The sequence below is a fragment of the Salvelinus namaycush genome, chromosome 8 (assembly GCF_016432855.1).
Source record: "Salvelinus namaycush isolate Seneca chromosome 8, SaNama_1.0, whole genome shotgun sequence".
Lineage (NCBI taxonomy): Eukaryota > Metazoa > Chordata > Actinopteri > Salmoniformes > Salmonidae > Salvelinus > Salvelinus namaycush.
Window position 1 is genome coordinate 59,418,495 of NC_052314.1, and position 22,775 is coordinate 59,441,269.

General features: G+C 43.4%; 2 protein-coding genes across 2 annotated transcripts; one reads left to right on the plus strand and one right to left on the minus strand.

Annotated features, from left to right (window-relative positions):
• Window positions 1–736: 736 nt before the first annotated feature.
• LOC120052942 (zinc finger protein 16-like) lies at window positions 737–18,277 on the minus strand. The gene is made up of 4 exons (XM_039000181.1): window positions 17,617–18,277; window positions 17,098–17,222; window positions 6,262–6,429; window positions 737–2,210 (listed from the first exon to the last, which is right to left on the minus strand). Exons 1-4 carry the CDS (start codon window positions 17,897–17,899, stop codon window positions 1,128–1,130), a joined length of 1,659 nt encoding a protein of 552 aa, XP_038856109.1. The 5' UTR covers window positions 17,900–18,277; the 3' UTR covers window positions 737–1,127.
• A 1,461-nt stretch (window positions 18,278–19,738) lies between these two features.
• On the plus strand, window positions 19,739–22,383 carry LOC120052957. The gene is made up of 3 exons (XM_039000201.1): window positions 19,739–20,226; window positions 20,451–20,581; window positions 20,768–22,383. The coding sequence occupies exons 1-3, from the start codon at window positions 19,938–19,940 to the stop codon at window positions 21,914–21,916; spliced, it is 1,569 nt and encodes a 522-aa protein (XP_038856129.1). The 5' UTR covers window positions 19,739–19,937; the 3' UTR covers window positions 21,917–22,383.
• The last annotated feature ends 392 nt before the right edge of the window (window positions 22,384–22,775 follow it).

A 22,775-nucleotide genomic window follows, 5' to 3' on the forward strand; every position in this document is an offset into this window, starting at 1 on the left:
CTCAGGTTGTCTTTAACAAACATAATCGATAATATTTCAACCAGAGCATAACCTATTCATTAAGAGAGAAAAGGAAAATGGTGAGCTCCTCCCGCACACGCAGGAAATATTCAGAGGACACCTGACCTCTTTTGAAACATCTCGCTAATTTTTCAAAATAAAAGTCTGAAACTATGTCTAAAGCCTGGTCACAGTCTGAGGAAGCCATTGGAAAAAGAATCTGGTTGATACCCCTTTAAATGGAGGTTAGACAGGCCAGGAAACAAAGATTTTGTTTTTAAATATCACTTCCGGGTTACTTTCTCAGGATTTCGCTTGCAGAATAAGTATTCTTTTTCTCACAGACAATATTTTAAAAGTTTTGTTAACTTGAGTGTTTTCTATCCTAATCTGTAAATTATATGCATATTCTACGATCTGGGCCAGAGAAAATGTCCGTTTACGTTGGGTACGTTATTTAAAAAAATAATAATAATTCTGACCCCTAGCGCTAAGAGGTTTTTAATTAAACCCATCCTGGTGGACATATATGTTGTGGGTAAATATGAGTCAGCTATGATAAATCAGACAAATCTGACTAAACTATTTCTGAATTGTACAGTAGGTGTTAGTGTGTGGGTATGTGTAGGTATATTTAGTAAGTGTATATTGGTTATAAAACGCTGTCGGGTGTGTATGCAGAATAGGGTGAGATCAGTGATGTATACTAAAGAGAGTCTCAATGAAAGTCTTAGAATGAAAAGCCCCATTTATGTGTTTATTAAACAAGAACTAGTGTTAAATACACCATATTAAAACCACACACCTCAACTAAAAATCTGCATGAACTTGATAAACTGCATTATTTCTCTCATTAAAAAATGTGTCTTGTGAAAAAAATTAAGTAGTTGAGTGGAAGTAATGAAATAGGCATTTGTGAACATCATATAGCCTGCACAGTACAAACACAATATGTAACAGACATTTTAGATTTAAATATGCCTTATACATCACACAATGTCTGGATGCAATATTCTACCCAGGAATATTCAACACTGAAATCTGTTACTCTCGTTATTCCAAATGCATCTGTGGATATTTTATGTCAACAATGAAAATGCACCTTTGTCTTTAATGCAGGGTTTGATCTAAACATCAGTTGACCTTTCTCCCATGTGGACCTTCAGGTGCATCTTCAGGTTGCCAGCCTGGGCGAAGCACATTTGACACTGGGTACAGCTGAAGGGTTTCTCCCCTGTGTGGACCCTCTGGTGTCTGTTCAGGGTGCCAGCCTGAGCGAAGCGCATTTGACACTGGGTACAGCTGAAGGGTTTTTCCCCTGTGTGGATCCTCTGGTGGATCTCCACATTCTGGAAGCAGCTGAAGCCTTTGTTACAGAAACTGCAGAGGAACCGTTTCTCTTTACTTTTACCTGATGTAGCTCCCCCTCCCTGAACCTGGGCTCTAGCCCTGTCGTTTGAGTTCAATACCTGATCGAAAAGGATGTGTCCGTGTGAATCGGAAGGTGCCATCGACGTGGACACTGGGTCGCGATCCCTGAGCGTGTGTAAAGGGTAGTGGGTTGCAACATTTGGATTTGTCTGTAAGCTTTCCCTGTAGTTTAAGAAGTCACTAGTGTTGCCCTGCGGCTGGCCTCCTAAGTGAGTCTTGTCTGCATTCCATGTCAGAGTAGCGTCACCCTCCACATTCACAGTCACCTCATCTATGACCAGACCCTCTCCTTTCTTATCTAGGCATTCTTCAGAGTATACACCACTACAGTACTGGTTCCAGTCCCCTCTCATTGGATTAGCCTGTGTATCTAAGCCCACAGGCATGTCACCAGGTATCATCTCTCTCTCTGTAACATATGAACAGGACGGATGATTGCCAGTCTGTAACGCGTCACCCGAGTCCTGATGGGACAGAACCGTCCTCGGGCTCAGGTTACCGTGAAGTAAATACTTTGAGTGGGGAGCAGCAGGACAGTCCAGTCGCTCCAGCACTGTTAAACTCTCTGTGTCTGTCTCTGACTTGAGGACGGCGTTCGGCGTTCCACTGACCTCAGTCATGCTGCGTTGGGTCCTAGGCTGCGCTGGGGTGATGATGGGGTCCTCCGTAGCTACAGGGGGCGCTTCAGCCAATCCAATCTGGATGTCTCTGCTGTGTGGTGGGTCCTCCTCTCCTTCAGACTTCTCCAGCTTGACCCCAGGACCTGCAGCCTCTGCAGACTAACACAAGAGGAGGTTATTATCAGTACATGAGTTGAACTGGATAACAATGTTGTAGGGAAGTCTTACAAGCTCCCCTATGGCAGATACAGTTGGAAGTTTACATACACTTAGGTTGGAATGTTTAAAACTCGTTTTTCAACCACTCCACAAGTGTCTTGTGAACAAACTATAGTTTTGGCAAGTCGGTTAGGACATCTACTTTGTGCATGACAAGTAATTCTTCCAACAATTGTTTACAGACAGATTTCACTTAATCTCAATTCCAGTGGGTCAGAAGTTTACATACACTAAGTTAGTTGACTGCCTTTAAATAGCTTGGAAAGTTCCAGAAAATGAGGTCATGGCTTTAGAAGCTTCTGATAGGCTAATTGACATCATTTAAGTCAATTGGAGTGTACCTGTGGATGTATTTCAGGGCACACCTTCAAACTCAGTGCCTTTTTGCTTGGCATCATGGAAAAAATCAAAGGAAATCAGCCAAGACCTCAGGAAAAAAAAGTGTAGACCTCCACAAGTCTGGTTCATCCTTGGGAGCAATTTCCAAACGGCTGAAGGTACCACGTTCATCTGTACAAACAATAGTACGCAAGTATAAACACCATGGGACCACGCAGCCGTCATACCGCACATGAAGGAGAAGCGGTCTGTCATCTAGAGATGAATGTACCTTGGTGCGAAAAGTGCAAATCAATCCCAGAGAAGATGCTGGAGGAAACAGGTACAAAAGTATCTATATCCACAGTAAAACGAGTCCTATATCGACATAACCTGAAAGGCCGCTCAGCAAGGAAGAAGCCACTGCTCCAAAACCGCCATAAAAAAGCCAGACTACGGTTTGCAACTGCACATGGGGACAAAGATTGTACTTTTTGGAGAAATGTCCTCTGGTCTGATGAAGCAAAAATAGAACTGTTTGGCCATAATGACCATTGTTATGTTTGGAAGAAAAAGGGGGAGGCTTGCAAGCCGAAGAACACCATCCCAACCGTGAAGCACGGGGGTGGCAGCATCATGTTGTGGGGGTGCTTTGCTGCAGGAGGGACTGGTGCACTTAACAAAATAGATGGCATCAGTCAGGAAATTATGTGGATATATTGAAGCAACATCAAGACATCAGTCAGGAAATTCAAGCTTGGTCGCAAATGGGTCTTCCAAATGGACAATGACCCCAAGCATACTTCCAAAGTTGTGGCAAAATGGCTTAAAGGACAGCCAAGTCAAGGTATTGGAGGGGCCATCACAAAGCCATGACCTCAATCCTATAGAAAATTTGTTGGCAGAACTGAAAAAGCATGTGCGAGCAAGGAGGCCTACAAACCTGACTCAGTTACACCAGCTCTGTCAGGAGGAATGGGCCAATATTCACCCAACTTATTGTGGGAAGCTTGTGGAAGGATACCCAAAACGTTTGACCTAAGTCAAACAATTTAAAGGCAATGCTACCAATACTAATTGAATGTATGCAAACTTCTGACCCACTGGGAATGTGATGAAATAACTTAAAGTTGAAATAAATCATTCTCTACTATTAGTCTGACATTTCACATTCTTAAAATAAAAGTGGTGATCCTAACTGACCTAAGACAGGGAATTTTTACTAGGATTAAATGTCAGCAATTGTGAAAAACTGAGTTTAAATGTATTTGGCTAAGGTGTATGTAAACTTCCGACTTCAAATGTAGTCCCATGGTCTATATTTTGTGTGATGGTGGGGACGCAGAGCTGTGTTCCAAACAAAAAACTGCAAGTGTGCTTGCTTCAGTTCCTCAATGGCATGGTTAGCAGAGCTAAAAAAAAAAAAAAAAAAGCACCTTATAGTAGAAGGCTCTTACCTTGAGTCATAAAAGTGCATTGAAATGACTTAGGAACAGTGCACACTGGACAGGTGTGACCACTTAGACCTCACTCAAACCATTTTTTACTTAACTTTTTCCTACTCCAAAATGTCAATGAATATTCATATGTTTCCAGAGTAATTTCAGATTTCATTATTGACAAATGGCATGAAAAGTACAGTAAATGTCAAATGCACATAATCAACAGTGTAATGTTTGGATTCAGTCTTGTCAGGTGAGCTGTTGTGTTTTCACCTTTGGTCAAAACATTTCCCCATCAACTCTAAAGTGTTCTTTCAATTTCTACCATTGTAGTGCATATGCTTTTTATAATTTCTGTTAAATGTCAATTTGGCCCTATCCATGTTGACCAACTTCCACGAATTGAAGTGGTTAAACATAAAACAAGTTAAATACACCATATGAAAACCACACAACAACAAAAAAAAAATCTGCAAGAACTTGATAAACTGCATTCATCTTCTCTTTAAAAGTGTTTTGGGAAAATTTGTGATCATATCCTACACAGTACAAACACAATATGAAAGACTTTTTAGGTTTATATATGCCTTGTACATTGAGTGTACAAAACATAAGGAACACCTTCCTAATATTGAGTTGCACCCCTTTTGCCCTCAGAACATCCTCAATTTGTCAGGACATGGACTCTACAAGGTGTCAAAAAAGTTCCACAGGGATGCTGGCCCATGTTGACTCCAATGCTTCCTACAGTTGTCAAGTTAGCTGGATGTCCTTTGGGTGGTGGACCATTCTTGATACACATAGGAAACTGTTGAGTGAAAAACCCAGCAGCATTGCAGTGCGTGACACACTCAAACCAGTGCGCCTGGCACTTACTACCATACCCCACATTCACACTCTGAATGGCACACATACACAATCCATGTCTCAGTTGTCTCAAGATTTAAATATCCTTCTTGAAGTTGATTTAACAGGTAAGATCAATAAGGGATCATAGACTGACCAGGTGAAAGCTGTGTCATGGAAAGCGCAGGTGTCCCTAATGTTTTATACATTCAGTGTTTTTCACAATGTCTGGATGCAATATTCTACCCAGGAATATTCAACACTGAAATCTGTTACTCTGGTTATTCCAAATACATTTGTTGATCTTTTCAGGTGACAACAATATAAATTCATCTTTGTCTTTAATGCAGGGTTTGATCTAAACGTCAGAAGCTATCGAGTGGAATGGTTTTTCTGCTGGTGTATCCTGAGGTATCTCCTCTCTGAAAACCTCTTCCCGCAGTGCGTACAGGCGAATGGCCTCTCTCCCATGTGGACCTTCAGGTGCATCTTCAGGTTGCCAGCCTGGGTGAAGCGCATGTGACACTGGGGGCAGCTGTAGGGTTTCTTCCATGTGTGGACCTTCTGATGCAACTTCAGGTGATCCTGGCCGGAGAACCTTTTCTCACACTGGGGGCAGCTGAAGGATTTCTCCCCTGTGTGGATCCTCTGGTGCCTTTCCACCTTTTGGGGACAGCTGAAGCCTTGGTTACAGAACATGCAAAGGAACCGCTTCTCTTTAGTATTGCCTGATGTTTCTCCCCCTCCCCGAGCCTTTGCCCTTTGGTCATTTGAGTTCAATACCTGATTGAAAAAGACGTGTCCCTGTGAATCAGAAAGCCCCATCGACGTGGACACTGGGTGGCGATCCCTGAATGTGTGTAAAGGGGAGTGGGTTGCAACATTTGGATTTGTCTCTAAGCTTCCCTTGTAATCTAAGAATTCTCTGCCCTGCGAGTGTCCATCTCCTAGGAGACAATCTGCATTCCATGTGGGAGGAGCGTCGCCCTCCACATCTACTACCAGACCCTCTCCTTTCTTATCTAGGCACCCTTCAGAGTATACACTACTACTGTATTGATTCTAGTACCCTCTAGATAGATCAGTCTGTTTCTCTAAACCCAAGGACATGTTGCCAGGGTCCATCTCTGTAGCGTAAGAGGAAGACAGATCATCACCGCCAGTGTCTGACGTATCACCTTCACCATGTCCACAGGAATTAACCGTCCTCTCGCTCTGGTGAAATACCGGTATATATTCTGAGCTGAGAGCAGGAGGACAGCCCATTCTCCCCAGCCTCTCTGGGTCTGATCTGTGGTCAGATTCTGTGTGTAAGAGCCTGTGTGTTACAGTTAAAGTCTAGCGTCTGTCTCTGACTTGAGGACGGCGTTCGGCGTTCCACTGACCTCCATGATGCTGCGTTGGGTCCAGGGCTGCGCTGGGATGGTGGTGGGGTCCTCCGTGGCTACAGGGAGCACTCCAGCTGTCTGGATGTCTCTGTTGTGGTGTGGTTCCTCCTCTCCTTCCTTCCACTTCAGCTTGACCCCAGGATCTGCAGCCTCTGCATCTGCAGACTGACCAGAAGAGCTTATTATTGGTACATGAGCTAAATTGGATAACAATGTTGTAGAGAAGTCTCACAAGCTCCCATGTCCTCCTGAGAGGATATGGTTGCTTTTTAAGACCATCCATTCTACTGTGTCAGGTCGTGTTGTACCTTTTGAGAATACATTCTGGGCTTATCAATTATATTATGTAGTGGTGGTGTCACCTTCATAATTTTTTTTCTGGTTCTCCAAAATGGCTACAGTCACCATCACAATTAGTAATTGTGTAATTATAATTGTTTTGAGTTTGATATTCAAATTGCTTCTAATTAGGTAAGTATCCCAGTAGTAGTTTGGTAATAATTTGTTCAGATTAAATAAGCGCAAAATAAGAGGTTGATATAGTGCGGAGTTATTTTCCGAAATGTCGGTTTATTTTCGTTTTTTTAATAACTAATTGATGGACTGTTCAATTATTTGAATTCCATTTAGTTTGTTTTGGGTGTGTGCTCTCAGCACACCATTTGTGCGCTTTTTCTAGAGAGATTTCTCTGGGATATGTTGCCCAACTCATAGTTAAGCTCAGAAAACGTGGTAATTAACTACAATAACCAGAACCAATTGCATCTACATCTGCCAGTTCTCATTGTTATTGCCTGTGGGGCTGGCAGACAGACATGGAGAGGAATAGCGATAGAGAGACGAGAGATAATGTGGTTGCTTAGGTATCGCTACCCGACAATACATCAAATTGATTGATAGTTGTTTTTTAGCAGTCTTAAAAGTATGGCTTATCTACTTTGAACTACTGAAATTGTGATTTCATCAGACAGCAGGCTGCTAGGCTAACCTACTAGCCTGAAGGATGACTCTTTGGGGAGAACAGAGATAGATGGCTGCAGTGTTAATTGTCACCAATTTTAGATTTAGTTTTAGTCTTTATGACTAAAATACCTTTGTCTTAGTCCAATTTTAGTAATTTCATCCTTAGTCATCAGTAGACTACAACTCCGGACAATTTTAGTCTAGTTGTATTCACAATTTTAGTCATTGTAGTTTTATTTTTTGAACAGTTCATACAAACCTCTAACTTAACTTCCATCGTGGACTCCCTTAGTCACAGCCATTTTAGTCACAAATCAGTGCATTTTTTTCTTTTAAATTAATATTTAGGCTACCTCTAACTTCCATCATGTGCACATTCAGATAGCCTTGTACAACTAGGTCTACTATCCCCTCCTCCTATACCTTAGCTGGCAACATTGATATTGTAGCAGATTGTAACCAATGCCAGCCATAAACTATACAGCCTTGGCTACAGGTTAAACCATTTACAGCTCTGATTTTCTCCCCATCATAACTGGCAAGGGGGTAAATAAGTGGTTTCTTTGAAAGGGGAGAAGTTTACCTTTCCAGAAATGCCAGAAGCATTACTGTACTCCTAATATTCAACAAATAGCATTTGTTTTTTCCCATAGGAAAAAGGCAACCGCAACTCATATTTGCAGATCGTGATGGACCGTATCCAACACAGATTAATGAATAACAGCACACATGAGAAATAGAGCTTCTGATGAGATCAAAGCAAAAATAGCCTACATGAAAGTAACAGAGAGAGAGTAAATTGTTTCTAATTGAGGTTAGTTACAAGTGAAATCTCACTTCGCATCAGTTAAAAAGATTGACAAATGACTGAATAGACTGAGTGTTTTATGCAACACTATATAGCTCGCCAGCTTGTAGTACTAAAAAAACTAAATGAGTTAGCATTTTCTACCTCTGGTTCGTTGGGCATTTCTATGGGGGGAAATCATGTCGTTTGGCAATATAACCTCGTGTCTCGGTGTAACAAGGCTTAGAAGATCTTATAGGTTTTGTTCTATGAGGTGATATCAGTCAGTTAACATGACCTATGAATTACGAAGCCTTTATGTGCTCAAAATAGGTCCGTTTACGTCGCTCTCTACGTAGATTTGTGTGGCTGTATTTTTGGAATGCGACTCCAAACGGACCTACACGTTACCAAAATCTTGATATCAACCTGGCCAGATTGTTTAACTTCTAGTTCCTCCCAAACCCGGATCCGGGAGCACCCCCATCAGTAAAAAAGCTGACTAGCATAGCCTAGCATAGCGTCACAGGTAAATACTAGCATCTAAATATCATTAAATCACAAGTCCAAGACACCAGATGAAAGATACACATCTTGTGAATCCAGCCATCATTTCTGATTTTTAAATTGTTTTACAGGGAAGACACAATATGTAAATCTATTAGCTAACCACGTTAGCAAAAGACACCACTTTTTTTACTCCACCATTTTTTTACTGCATCAGTAGCTATCACAAATTCGACCAAATAAAGATATAAATAGCCACTAACCAAGAAACAACTTCATCAGATGACAGTCTGATAACATATTTATTGTATAGCATATGTTTTGTTAGAAAAATTTGCATATTTCAGGTATAAATCATAGTTTACCATTGCAGCCACCATCACAACTCTCACCAAAGCAACTAGAATAACTACAGAGACCATCGTGTATTACCTAATTACTCATCATAAAACATTTCTTAAAAATACACAGCGTACAGCAAATGAAAGACACAGATCTTGTGAATCCAGCCAATATTTCAGATTTTCTAAGTGTTTTACAGCGAAAACACAATATAGCATTATATTAGCTTACCACAATAGCCAGAAACACAACACTATTTACCAGCAGCAAAGGTTAGCGATCGTAACAAACAGGCAAAAGATATATAATTTTTGACTAACCTTGATATTCTTCATCAGATGACAGTCCTGTAACATCATATTACACAATGCATATAGGGTTTGTTCGAAAATGTGCATATTTAGCGGCACAAATCGTGGTTAGACAATGTGATTAGTGGCCAAAACTTCAAGCAATCTGTCCGGCGCCATCTTGGAGAGGCACCTATTCGAATCGATAAGTAATCATAAACTTGACTAAAAAAATACAGGTTGGACAGCAAATGAAAGATACATTAGTTCTTAATGCAACCTCTGTGTTAGATTTTTAAAATTAACGTTACTGCGCAATACAGCGTGCGCTAAAGCGAGACCGCACCGAAATTCATGGCGGAATTATTATTTGACATTTGTCAACATAAATACGAATTAACAGCATAAAGACTTACTATTTGCTGAACTTCCATCAGAATCTTGGGCAAGGTGTCCTTTCTCCAGAACAATCGTCTTTTGGTTGAAAGATGTCCTCTTCTCCTGTAGAAATAGCAGCTAACGATAGCCATCCACTGGAGAGGTGTCCAACTCGTGATAGCGCAACCACAAAGAAATCCCAGAAAATCGCAATAAACTGATATAAACTGCTATAAGTCGGTTTAAATTAACTACCTTATGATGTCTTTCACACCTATAACGAATAAAAATATGACCGGAGATATAGAACTGGCAAAACGAAAGCTTTTGCAGGACGCCATTGTGATGTCCCTCTTGCGCCAGGCGCCCCGTTGAAAAGAACAGTACTTCCGTTCCATGAGCTTTTATAGTCCCCCAGATGGTGCAATCCACTCCATTCAAATTCTCACCGCTTACTGACATCTAGAGGAAGGCGTATGCAGTGCATGTAGCCCCATAGCTTACATGGGGACTTATAAACTGACCCTAGAACAGGGACCTCGATTTCAGAAATCTCACTTCCTGACAGGAAATGTGCTGCAGAATGAGTTCTGTTTCACTCAGAGAAATAATTCAAACGGTTTTAGAAACTAGTGTTTTCTATCCAAAAGTAATAATAATATGCATATTGTACGAGCAAGAATTGAGTACGAGGCAGTTTAATTTGGGAACGAAATTATTACAAAGTGCAAATAGCACCCCCTATTGACAAAAGGATAATTTGGTTCAGTTCTGTCGTCACATTCTGTGATTGGCTTGCTTGGCTACGTTAGCCGACATAGGCTACGTCAACTGCAGCGGTGTGTTTGATCTGCGCATCTGCCAGCACCAGCAGCGCAAGTCTCACTCTATGCTTACAGTGGCACGAAAAAGCACGTGAACCCTTTGGATTTCTGCATAAATTGGTCCTAAAATGTGATTTGATCTTCCACCAAGTAATAACAATAGACAAACAGTCTGCTTAAACTAATAACAAATAATTATACGTTTGTCTTTATTGAACACACTGTGTAAACTATCACAGCGCAGGGTGGAAAAAGTATGTTAACCCTTCGATTTAATAACTGGTTGACACCTCCCGGCAGCAATAACCTCAACCAAACATTTTCTGTAGTTGTGGATCAGACCTGCACAATGGTCAGGAGGAACGTTGGACCATTCCTCTATACAAAACTGTTTCAGTTCAGCAATATTCTTGGGATGTCTGGTTTGAACCGCTCTCTTGAGGTCACGCCACAGCATCTCAATCCGGTTGAAGTCAGGACTCTGACATGCCAGAAGTTGTATTTTCTTCTGTTGAAGCCATTCTGTTGTTGATTTACTTCTGTGTTTTGGGTCGTTGTCCTGTTGTATCACCCAACTTCTGTTGAGCGTCAATTGGTGGTCAGATAGCCTTACATTCTCCTGCAGAATGTCTTGATAAACTTACAAATACATTTTTCCATCAACGATAGCAAGCTGTCCAGGCCTTGAGGCAGCCCCAAAACATGACGCTCCCTCCACCATACTTTACAGTTGGGATGAGGTTTTGATGTTGGTGTGTTGTGCCTTTTTTTCTCCACAGTGTTGTGTGTTACTTCCAAACAACTCAACTGTAGTTTCATCTGTCCATAGGATATTTTGCCAGTAGCACTGTGGAACATTCAGGTGCTCTTTTGCAAACTTCAGACATGCAGATTTTTTTTGGGGGGGGGGGGGGGGGGGGGGGGGCAGCAGTGGCTTCTGTGGTGTCCTCCCATGAACACCATTCTTGTTAAGTGTTTTACGTATCGTAGACTCATCAACAGAGATGTTAGCATGTTCCAGAGATTACTAAGTCTTTAGCTGACACTCTAGGATTCTTCTTACCCTCATTGAGCATTCTGCACTGTGCTCTTGCAGTCATCTTTGCAGGACAGCCACAGTGCTGAACTTTATCCATTTATAGAAAACGTGTCTTACCGTGGACTGATGAACATGAAGGCTTTTAGAGATACTTTGTTAACCCTTTCCAGCTTTATGCAAGTCAACAACTCTTAATCGTATGTCTTCTGAGATCTTGTTTGTTTGATGCATGGTTCACATCAGGCAATGCTTCTTGTGAATAGCAAACTCAAATTTTGTGTTTTTTTTTTTTTTTTTCAATTTTTTTTTTTTTTTTTTTAATAGTGCAGGGCAGCGCAAATCAACACCTCATCTGTCTCATTGATTGGACTCCAGGTTATCTGCCTCCTGACTCCAATTAGCTTTTGGCGAAGTCATTAGCCTAGGGGTTCATATACTTTTTCCAACCTACACTGTAAATGTTTAAATGATGTATTCAATATAGACAAGAAAAATACAATAATATGTGTTATTAGGTGATGCAGACTGTTTGTTGTGACTTAGATGAAGATCAGATCAAATTATATGACCAATTTATGCATTAGTCCAGGTAATTCCAAAGGGTTCACATACTTTTTCTTGCCACTGTATGTGCGAGTGTAGTGAGTTCGGGAAAAACTGAAAGTATGCATCTTAGAACTAGCTCACATACAAACTTTGTCCAAACTCAAATAGGCTTCCCAAAAATAACATGGATGCTGTGGTAGATGCTGTGGTAGAACCCCCGGAACGACTTGATTAGCGTAGTGTTAGCTAGCTACATAGTTGTCTTTGCTGTCCTTGTATCCAAGATAATTGTGTAGTTTAGAGAAATTTAGAGAAATTGTCGAGGTTACCTAGCCAGCTACACTTTCAAACAAAGTCAACAACGCAGCCACTGCTAGCCAGCCTACTTCACCAGCCAGCAGTACTATATCATTTTAGTCAATAAGATTTTTTTTTTTTTTTTTTTTTTTTTTTTTTGCAACGTAAGCTTAACTTTCTGAACATTCGAGACGTGTAGTCCACTTGTCATTCTAATCTCCTTTGCATTAGCGTAGCCTCTTCTGTAGCCTGTCAACTATGTGTCTGTCTATCCCTCTTCTCTCCTCTCTGCACAGACCATACAAACGCTTCACACCGCGTGGCCGCCGCTACTCTAACCTGGTGGTCCCAGCGCGCACGACCCACGTGGAGTTCCAGGTCTCCGGCAGCCTCTGGAACTGCCGATCTGCGGCCAACAAGGCAGAGTTCATCTCAGCCTATGCGTCCCTCCAGTCCCTCGACTTCTTGGCACTGACGGAAACATGGATTACCACTGATAACACTGCTACTCCTACTGCTCTCTCCTCGTCTGCCCACGTGTTCTCGCACACCCCGAGAGCTTCTGGTCAGCGGGGTGGTGGCACTGGGATCCTCATCTCTCCCAAGTGGACATTCTCTCTTTCTCCCCTGACCCATCTGTCTATCGCCTCCTTTGAATTCCATGCTGTCACAGTTACCAGCCCTTTCAAGCTTAACATCCTTATCATTTATCGCCCTCCAGGTTCCCTTGGAGAGTTCATCGATGAGCTTGACGCCCTGATAAGTTCCTTTCCTGAGGATGGCTCACCTCTCACAGTTCTGGGTGACTTTAACCTCCCCACGTCTACCTTTGACTCATTCCTCTCTGCCTCCTTCTTTCCACTCCTCTCCTCTTTTGACCTCACCCTCTCACCTTCCCCCCCTACTCACAAGGCAGGCAATACGCTTGACCTCATCTTTACTAGATGCTGTACTTCCACTAATCTCACTGCAACTCCCCTCCAAGTCTCCGACCACTACCTTGTATCCTTTTCCCTCTCGCTCTCATCCAACACTTCCCACACTGCCCCTACTCGGATGGTATCGCGCCGTCCCAACCTTCGCTCTCTCTCCCCCGCTACTCTCTCCTCTTCCATCCTATCATCTCTTCCCTCTGCTCAAACCTTCTCCAACCTATCTCCTGATTCTGCCTCCTCAACCCTCCTCTCCTCCCTTTCTGCATCCTTTGACTCTCTATGTCCCCTATCCTCCAGGCCGGCTCGGTCCTCCCCTCCTGCTCCGTGGCTCGACGACTCACTGCGAGCTCACAGAACAGGGCTCCGGGCAGCCGAGCGGAAATGGAGGAAAACTCGCCTCCCTGCGGACCTGGCATCCTTTCACTCCCTCCTCTCTACATTCTCCTCTTCTGTCTCTGCTGCTAAAGCCACTTTCTACCACTCTAAATTCCAAGCATCTGCCTCTAACCCTAGGAAGCTCTTTGCCACCTTCTCCTCCCTCCTGAATCCTCCTCCCCCTCCTCCCCCCTCTGCAGATGACTTCGTCAACCATTTTGAAAAAAAGGTCGACGACATCCGATCCTCGTTTGCTAAGTCAAACGACACCGCTGGTTCTGCTCACACTGCCCTACCCTGTGCTTTGACCTCTTTCTCCCCTCTCTCAACGTAAGCTTAACTTTCTGAACATTCGAGACGTGTAGTCCACTTGTCATTCTAATCTCCTTTGCATTAGCGTAGCCTCTTCTGTAGCCTGTCAACTATGTGTCTGTCTATCCCTCTTCTCTCCTCTCTGCACAGACCATACAAACGCTTCACACCGCGTGGCCGCCGCTACTCTAACCTGGTGGTCCCAGCGCGCACGACCCACGTGGAGTTCCAGGTCTCCGGCAGCCTCTGGAACTGCCGATCTGCGGCCAACAAGGCAGAGTTCATCTCAGCCTATGCGTCCCTCCAGTCCCTCGACTTCTTGGCACTGACGGAAACATGGATTACCACTGATAACACTGCTACTCCTACTGCTCTCTCCTCGTCTGACCACGTGTTCTCGCACACCCCGAGAGCTTCTGGTCAGCGGGGTGGTGGCACTGGGATCCTCATCTCTCCCAAGTGGACATTCTCTCTTTCTCCCCTGACCCATCTGTCTATCGCCTCCTTTAAAGCCACTTTCTACCACTCTAAATTCCAAGCATCTGCCTCTAACCCTAGGAAGCTCTTTGCCACCTTCTCCTCCCTCCTGAATCCTCCTCCCCCTCCTCCCCCCTCTGCAGATGACTTCGTCAACCATTTTGAAAAAAAGGTCGACGACATCCGATCCTCGTTTGCTAAGTCAAACGACACCGCTGGTTCTGCTCACACTGCCCTACCCTGTGCTTTGACCTCTTTCTCCCCTCTCTCTCCAGATGAAATCTCGCGTCTTGTGACGGCCGGCCGCCCAACAACCTGCCCGCTTGACCCTATCCCCTCCTCTCTTCTCCAGACCATTTCCGGAGACCTTCTCCCTTACCTCACCCCGCTCATCAACTCATCCTTGACCGCTGGCTACGTCCCTTCCGTCTTCAAGAGAGCGAGAGTTGCACCCCTTCTGAAAAAACCTACACTCGATCCCTCCGATGTCAACAACTACAGACCAGTATCCCTTCTTTCTTTTCTCTCCAAAACTCTTGAACGTGCCGTCCTTGGCCAGCTCTCCTGCTATCTCTCTCAGAATGACCTTCTTGATCCAAATCAGTCAGGTTTCAAGACTAGTCATTCAACTGAGACTGCTCTTCTCTGTGTCACGGAGGCGCTCCGCACTGCTAAAGCTAACTCTCTCTCCTCTGCTCTCATCCTTCTAGACCTATCGGCTGCCTTTGATACTGTGAACCATCAGATCCTCCTCTCCACCCTCTCCGAGCTGGGCATCTCCGGCGCGGCCCACGCTTGGATTGCGTCCTACCTGACAGGTCGCTCCTACCAGGTGGCGTGGCGAGAATCTGTCTCCGCACCACGTGCTCTCACCACTGGTGTCCCCCAGGGCTCTGTTCTAGGCCCTCTCCTATTCTCGCTATACACCAAGTCACTTGGCTCTGTCATATCCTCACATGGTCTCTCCTATCATTGCTATGCAGACGACACACAATTAATCTTCTCCTTTCCCCCCTCTGATAACCAGGTGGCGAATCGCATCTCTGCATGTCTGGCAGACATATCAGTGTGGATGACGGATCACCACCTCAAGCTGAACCTCGGCAAGACGGAGCTGCTCTTCCTCCCGGGGAAGGACTGCCCGTTCCATGATCTCGCCATCACGGTTGACAACTCCATTGTGTCCTCCTCCCAGAGTGCTAAGAACCTTGGCGTGATCCTGGACAACACCCTGTCGTTCTCAACTCACATCAAGGCGGTGACCCGTTCCTGTAGGTTCATGCTCTACAACATTCGCAGAGTACGACCCTGCCTCACACAGGAAGCGGCGCAGGTCCTAATCCAGGCACTTGTCATCTCCCGTCTGGATTACTGCAACTCGCTGTTGGCTGGGCTCCCTGCCTGTGCTATTAAACCCCTACAACTCATCCAGAACACCGCAGCCCGTCTGGTGTTCAACCTTCCCAAGTTCTCTCACGTCACCCCGCTCCTCCGCTCTCTCCACTGGCTTCCAGTTGAAGCTCGCATCCGCTACAAGACCATGGTGCTTGCCTACGGAGCTGTGAGGGGAACGGCACCTCCGTACCTTCAGGCTCTGATCAGGCCCTACACCCAAACAAGGGCACTGCGTTCATCCACCTCTGGCCTGCTCGCCTCCCTACCTCTGAGGAAGTACAGTTCCCGCTCAGCCCAGTCAAAACTGTTCGCTGCTCTGGCACCCCAATGGTGGAACAAACTCCCTCACGACGCCAGGTCAGCGGAGTCAATCACCACCTTCCGGAGACACCTGAAACCCCACCTCTTTAAGGAATACCTAGGATAGGATAAAGTAATCCTTCTAACCCCCCCCTCCCCCTTAAAAGAGTTAGATGCACTATTGTAAAGTGGTTGTTCCACTGGATATCATAAGGTGAATGCACCAATTTGTAAGTCGCTCTGGATAAGAGCGTCTGCTAAATGACTTAAATGTAATGTAAATGTAAATGTAGAATGTTTATTTTGATAAACACAAAAATCTCACCAGGTAGCCTGATTTCATTTATGTCATGAAAATGATTAGGGAAATCCTTCTTATTGCAAGCATGTTAACGCTTAAATCAAACTATTATATTGTGTACCTAAGGGTCAGTCACCAGGATCAGCTTTTAACACCACCCACTCTACACAATATAAAGGTTAAACATTTCTAAACTTAAGAATGCACGTAGTGGTACTTAATCGGCAGACCTAGACCGTCACACTGAACAAGCCAAGACGTCCTATAAATCGTTTACGACCTAAGAATTTGCCCACATAAGACAGCTAAAATCATACATACAGTCTGTGGAGGCCTTTACCAGATCGAACGAAAATGCAAGGATGGTGTATTGTTTTGCTCCAGGCTGCAACCATATCGCTACAACGTTTATCGTTTTATCGGTTCCCGAACTATGTAATGAAAAAACTTTGGGTCCATCTGACAAGGTAGTGAGACGTCAAAGGCAGGTGTAGAGGTAGTTTTTATTTAATTTATTTTTTACATGTTAGCACATTATCTTCACTTGTTTTGATTACATAACTGCTTAACTTCAATGTTAGCTGATGAGACTGAGAACAAAACATATAAGATCTCCTAAGCCTGTGTTTACCAGACCTTATTTTCGGGATTTATAAAAATAAACATTAATTTCCCCATAGGCTTTGGCCAATGAGCCATGGCGGAGTTAGCCTCCGTTAGTGCATACAAAAAGATGCCATTAATATTGCTCTCTATTACACTAACCTCTATCACGACAATGTTCTGAGTTAAGGTTCCTGTGCCCTCAACAGTGATTGGGTGGCCATGGCTCCATGTATTGTGACCCGCTGACTTCACAAAGCTCCTGTGGCCTCCAGTGAGATGTCCACCTGGGAGAGTGATTGGGGAAAAGAGGCGTAGGTTAGCTACAGTCAATGCTCAACGGCATATTTATCAAACACTTGCTAGAATTGACAAGGATGTAAGAATTATCATTCTTGATAAACTATTTATTGATCGATGTATTATGTAACATGCATCACATTGCTTTCATTGAGTAGATAATAGGAAATTAAGTAAATTAAGAATCTGGTTAGAATATGATAGTGTCATTGCGCAAGTGCTTACTATCCTGGTTTACAAGACCCAATTCTGGTTAACACATTTGAACACATGTGCAGAAGGAAACGGGGCGACAGGCACTGAGCTATATATGAACCGCGACGGAGCGACAGGTACTGAGCTATGAACGTCGCCAGGCCGCGCAGCCTCAGCAAAATGTACCTCTTGCCATTCCTCTGTATCGGTCGACGATCTTGACACTACTGGGACGACTGGCGAGGACGCGCTCTCGTATTGTCTTCTCTGCGCGCTCCCGTGCGACCTTTAGTTCCAGTTGCTGTAGTTTCCTCCGCAATGCCCCGTTTTCTTTCTGGCTTTGAGTTATTTCCAAACGAAACACTGCATGGTCATCGTCTACAAGTTTACAGATGTCTGCCACGGCTGCATTTGCCAGCACCTCCATGACAGAGGCGATTTGAGTGTGAAAAAGCATACAATTAGCCATTGTTATCTAAGCAGCTAGCTAGCGTTACCTAGATAACATAAATCAACCAAGTACAGTCTCCAACGCAAAATAAACACTACCTGAGGCATGTATGTAATGCGGTGTAGTTCAATTAGTCATATTGAGTTATATGGTGTTAAACGTCTAAACAATAAAAACACTAACGTGAAATTTGTTTTTGACCACTGTTGACTTCCGTTTACTTCTATAATATTATTGCGGTCCTCAAACGTTAATTACATTCCGCCACATACTGTACTGGACGGAGTGTGTAGTCAATCACAACTAAATTAATAGACTAAAGAAAGAAAGAAACAAACATGAAAATAAACCCTCCCATCTAATCCTGTATTACTAAGAAAATGAAAAGAGCCTTGTACTTACATCAACACATGGATCACTGTTTCATCAACCATACACTCTGTACACAAACCATTTGCATGCTTGCCAACCAGATATAAGGACGAGTTCAATGTACAATGTCCTAAACGCAAACACCACCTCTTCCTTCCTAATTTGAATCTTGGTCCACCGACCTTTCTATGGCTGGCCCTTGGGTTTTGAGTCCCACCTCTTCTACCACACATCTATCATAATTGCTCTAATCTTACCTTTGGCCTCACCTCGTGGAGCATGAATATCAATTACTTCTTGGTTTTAAAGTCCTTTTGGCTACCTGGGACCCAGCCACTTCCGTTTACACTGAAAAGAAATGATCTTATTGATTGGCTCATAGCTCAAAGGGTGTGGTTAAATTTTAAAAAGTATGCAAGCTGTTTTTTGAAATATGGTACTGTTTATTACATTACACATCAAATCTCCTATGATCAGTATCTTTTAAGCAGAGAGCAGACTTGTTTAGAAGGAACGGCATGTTAGCAAGGATAGAGTAGAGCATAATAAAATGACTTTATTCCATCTAGTCAGTCAGGTAAATATTCAACTGTTCTTGTTCTAGGCTAGATTTACTGTCTCTCTAAAAACAGATTTACACAAGCCTGTTTCAAATGACAAGTTAACAAAAGGGTTAATGAGGGGTATGTGGTTAATTACCCTTTTTACCCCAAGACATTTCACATGATAACAATATATGTCAGCTGAAGAATGGTCCCTAAATATCCCCTGTGTACATCTCAAGCCCCACTGCTACATTTCTCCCCGTTGTGGACACTCCTATGTCTGACAAGGCTACTCCGGACGGAGAAGCTCTTGTAACATAGTGTGCACTTGAGATGGTTTGGGATGAGTTGGACCACAGAGTGAAGGAAAAGCAGTGCTCAGCATATATGGGAACTCCTTCAAGGCTGTTGGAAAAACATTCCTCAAGAAGCTGGTTGAGAGAATGCCAAGAGTGTGCAAAGCTGTCATCAAGGCAAAGGGTGGCCACTTTGAAGAATATCAAATATAAAATATATTTTTATTTGTTTAACACTACGGGATTCCATATGTGTTATTTCATAGTTTTGATGTGTACACTATTATTCTACAATATAGAAAATAGTAAAAATAAAGAAAAACCTGGAATGAGTAGGTGTGTCCAAACCTTTGACTTTGACTAGTACTGTGTATATATAGATATATATTATAGATAACACCCTGTTCTTTCTAAAAAAGTCTGCTCTGAGTGTCACGGATACTGATCATGAAAAGTTGTGATTGTTCATTTGTATTTATGTATACTTCAGTGGTGGATACACTATGGCTGTAAATTATTTTTATGAATTTGTAATGCAGCAAGAAATAGCATTTCAAGGAGCAGCTAAGAGCACTCCTTGTTCCATTTAATCACGCCCCATGACGCTAACCAATGAAATCCTTTCTCTTCAGTCTAAAAAGGAAGTAAACAGTACACGAGAACACTTTTCACGTTAGCGTTTTTATTGTTATTATTTAGACATTTATTAACCTAATGGAACAAAAAATATGACTAATTTAACTGCTAAGCATCACATACTTACCCCAAGTAGTCTTTAATTCGCGTTGGAGACAGGACTTGGTTGATAGATGTTATCTAGGTGACGCTAACTAGCTGCTAACAATGGCTAACGTTAACTGTATGGTTTTTCACACTCAAATAGCCTCCATTATGGAGGTGCTAGCGAATGCAGCCGTGGCAGAGATCTGTAAACTTGTAGACGATGACTATGCAGTGTTTCGTTTGGAAATTTCTCAAAGCCAGAAAGAAAATAGGGGTTTGCGGAGGAAACTACAACTACTGGAACTGAAGGTGGCACGGGAGCGCGCAGAGAGGACAATACGAGAGCGCGTCGTCGCCAGTCGTCCCAGTAGTGTCAAGATCGTCGACCGATACAGAGGAATGGCAAGAGGTACATTTTGCCCCGTTCCCTTCTGACCACATGTGTTTGGATAGTATGCAATAATTCCCCTGATTACTTAGTTATCTTGCAAGAAGTTGTGAGAAGTGTTTGTTACTTACATCCTTGCCAATTCTAGACTACGTCAAAACTCAGTAGTGTACAATGGTCAATATAGCGTTGAGCATTGACAGCACCTAACCTAACTACCTCTTTTCACCCAATCACTCTCTCAGGTGAAGGATATCTCACTGGAAGCCACAGGAACTTTGTGAAGCCAGCGGGCCACAATACATGGAGAAATGACGAACCCATAGCTGTAGATGAAGGGAGTGGAACCTCAACCCAGCACGTTATTGTAATAGAGGTAAGTGCAATAGTGTTCCGTTAAAATTACAGTACATCAAATGTGACAAGTTTCAGAAAGGCTTCCCTCGGCTATTCACTTGCTTACATGTACATCCAAATGTATCTGCCATAGGGGAGACTTCCCTATGGCATTGTTATCCAATTCCACTCATGTACTGGTAATAACCTCCTCTCTTTTTGTCAGTCTGCAGATGCAGAGACTGCAGGCCCTGGGGTCAAGCAGGAGAGATCTGAAGGAGAGGAGAACCCACGGCACAGCAGAGACATCCAAACTGGAGCAGCTGGAGCGCCCTATGAAGCCACAGAGGACCCCACCACCGCTGCCGCCGCATCTCAGCCCAGGACCCGACGCAGCATCATGGAGGTCAGTGGAAGGCCGGACGCCGTCCTCAATTCAGAGGCAGACACCAAGACTTTAACTGTAACACACAGGCTCTTAGACACAGGATCTGAACAAATATCAGACTCAGAGAGACTGGGGCAGGGGCCACTGGGCTGTCCTCCTGTTCCCGGCTCAGAGTACTTACCGGTATTTCACCAGAGCCAGAGGCCTGTTCATTCCTGTGGGGATGGTGACATGTTAGACACTGGTGGTAATGATGATCCGTCTTGTTCTTACACTACAGAGATGGACCCTGGCAACATATCCTTGGGTTTAGAGAGACAGACTGATCTGTTTAGAGGGGAATGGAACCGGTATAGTAGTAGTGTATACTCTGAAGGGTGCCTAGATAAGAAAGAGGAGGTTATAGTCGTGGATGAGGTGACTGTGAAAGTGGAGGGCGACACCCCTCTGCCATGGAATGTAGACGAGACTCACTTAGGGGAAGGACACTCACAGGGCAACACCAGTGTCTTCTTAGACTACAGGGAAAGCTTAGAGACAAATCCAAATGTTACGACCCACTCCCCTTTACACGTGTTCAGGGATCGCGACCCAGTGTCTACGTCAATGGCACCTTCCGATTCACATGGCCGTGTCTTTTTCAATCAGGCATTGAACTCAAATGACAGGGCTAGAGCCCAGGCTCGGGGAGGGGGAGCAATATCAGGCGGTAGTAAAGAAAAACGGTTCCTCTGCATGTTCTGTAACAAAGGCTTCAGCTGCTCCCAGAAGGTGGAGATCCACCAGAGGATCCACACAGGGGAGAAACCCTACAGCTGTACCCAGTGTAACATGCGCTTCACTCAGGCTGGTGACCTGAAGAGGCATCAGAGGGTCCACACAGGGGAGAAACCTTACAGCTGCCCCCAGTGTGAGAAGAGGTTCTCCCGCCACCACCATTTGAAGATGCACTTGAAGGTCCACACGGGAGAGAGGCCGTTTGTCTGAACGCACTGCTGGTAGAGGTTCTCAGAAAGGAGCTACCTCAGTATACACCAGCAGAAAAGACATTCCACTCTATAACATAGCTTCTGACGTTTAAATCAAACCCTGCATTAAAGAAAAAATAAAATAATCTTTGTTGTCTGCAGAAAAAACCCACAGATGCATTTGTAATAACGAGAGTAACAGATTTCAGTGTTTAATATTGCATCCAGACGTTGTGTGATATATGGAAATGTGTGAGCTGAAAAAGTCTGTTACATATTGTGTTTGTACTGTGTAGGCTATATAATGTTCACAAATGACTATTTCATTACTTCCATTCAACTACTTAATTTTTTCCCAAAGACTCTTTTTAAAGAGAAAATGTATGCAGTTTATCAAGTAAATGCTGATTTTTAGTTGAGACATTTGTATGTCTGGTTTACATATGGTGTATTTAAAACGTTTTTGTTTAATAAACACAAAATGGGACATTTCATTGAAATTTCCTTTAATATACTGTGCTTTCAGAAAGTATTCAGACCCCTTGACTATTTCCACATTTGTTACTTTACAGCCTTATTCTAAAATGTATAAAATTATTTTTTCCCCTCAATCTACACACAATACCCCATAAGGACAAAGTGAAAACAGGTTTTTAGAAAAAAATTAAAAGATTGCCTCATTTACATAAATATTCAGACCCTTTGCTAAGAGACTCGAAATTGAGCTCAGGTGCATACTGTTTCCATCGGTCATCTTTGAGATGTTTCAACAACTTAATTGGAGTCCACCTGTGGTAAATTAAATTGATTGGACATGATTTGGAAAGGCACACACCTGCCTATATAAGGTCCCACATTTGACAGTGCATGTCAGAGCA

What these genes read in the sequence shown, in the direction of transcription:
- LOC120052942 (XM_039000181.1), bottom strand. Translation starts at nt 17,899, where the DNA reads ATGGCTAATTGTATGCTTTTTCACACTCAAATCGCCTCTGTCATGGAG. An exon ending in ATACAGAGGAATGGCAAGAG is followed by an intron (nt 17,223 to 17,616) that starts GTACATTTTGCT and finishes TCACTCTCCCAG; the next exon opens with GTGGACATCTCACTGGAGGC. An exon ending in AGAACATTGTCGTGATAGAG is followed by an intron (nt 6,430 to 17,097) that starts GTTAGTGTAATA and finishes TCTTCTGGTCAG; the next exon opens with TCTGCAGATGCAGAGGCTGC.
- LOC120052957 (XM_039000201.1), top strand. Translation starts at nt 19,938, where the DNA reads ATGGCTAACGTTAACTGTATGGTTTTTCACACTCAAATAGCCTCCATT. An exon ending in ATACAGAGGAATGGCAAGAG is followed by an intron (nt 20,227 to 20,450) that starts GTACATTTTGCC and finishes TCACTCTCTCAG; the next exon opens with GTGAAGGATATCTCACTGGA. An exon ending in AGCACGTTATTGTAATAGAG is followed by an intron (nt 20,582 to 20,767) that starts GTAAGTGCAATA and finishes TCTTTTTGTCAG; the next exon opens with TCTGCAGATGCAGAGACTGC.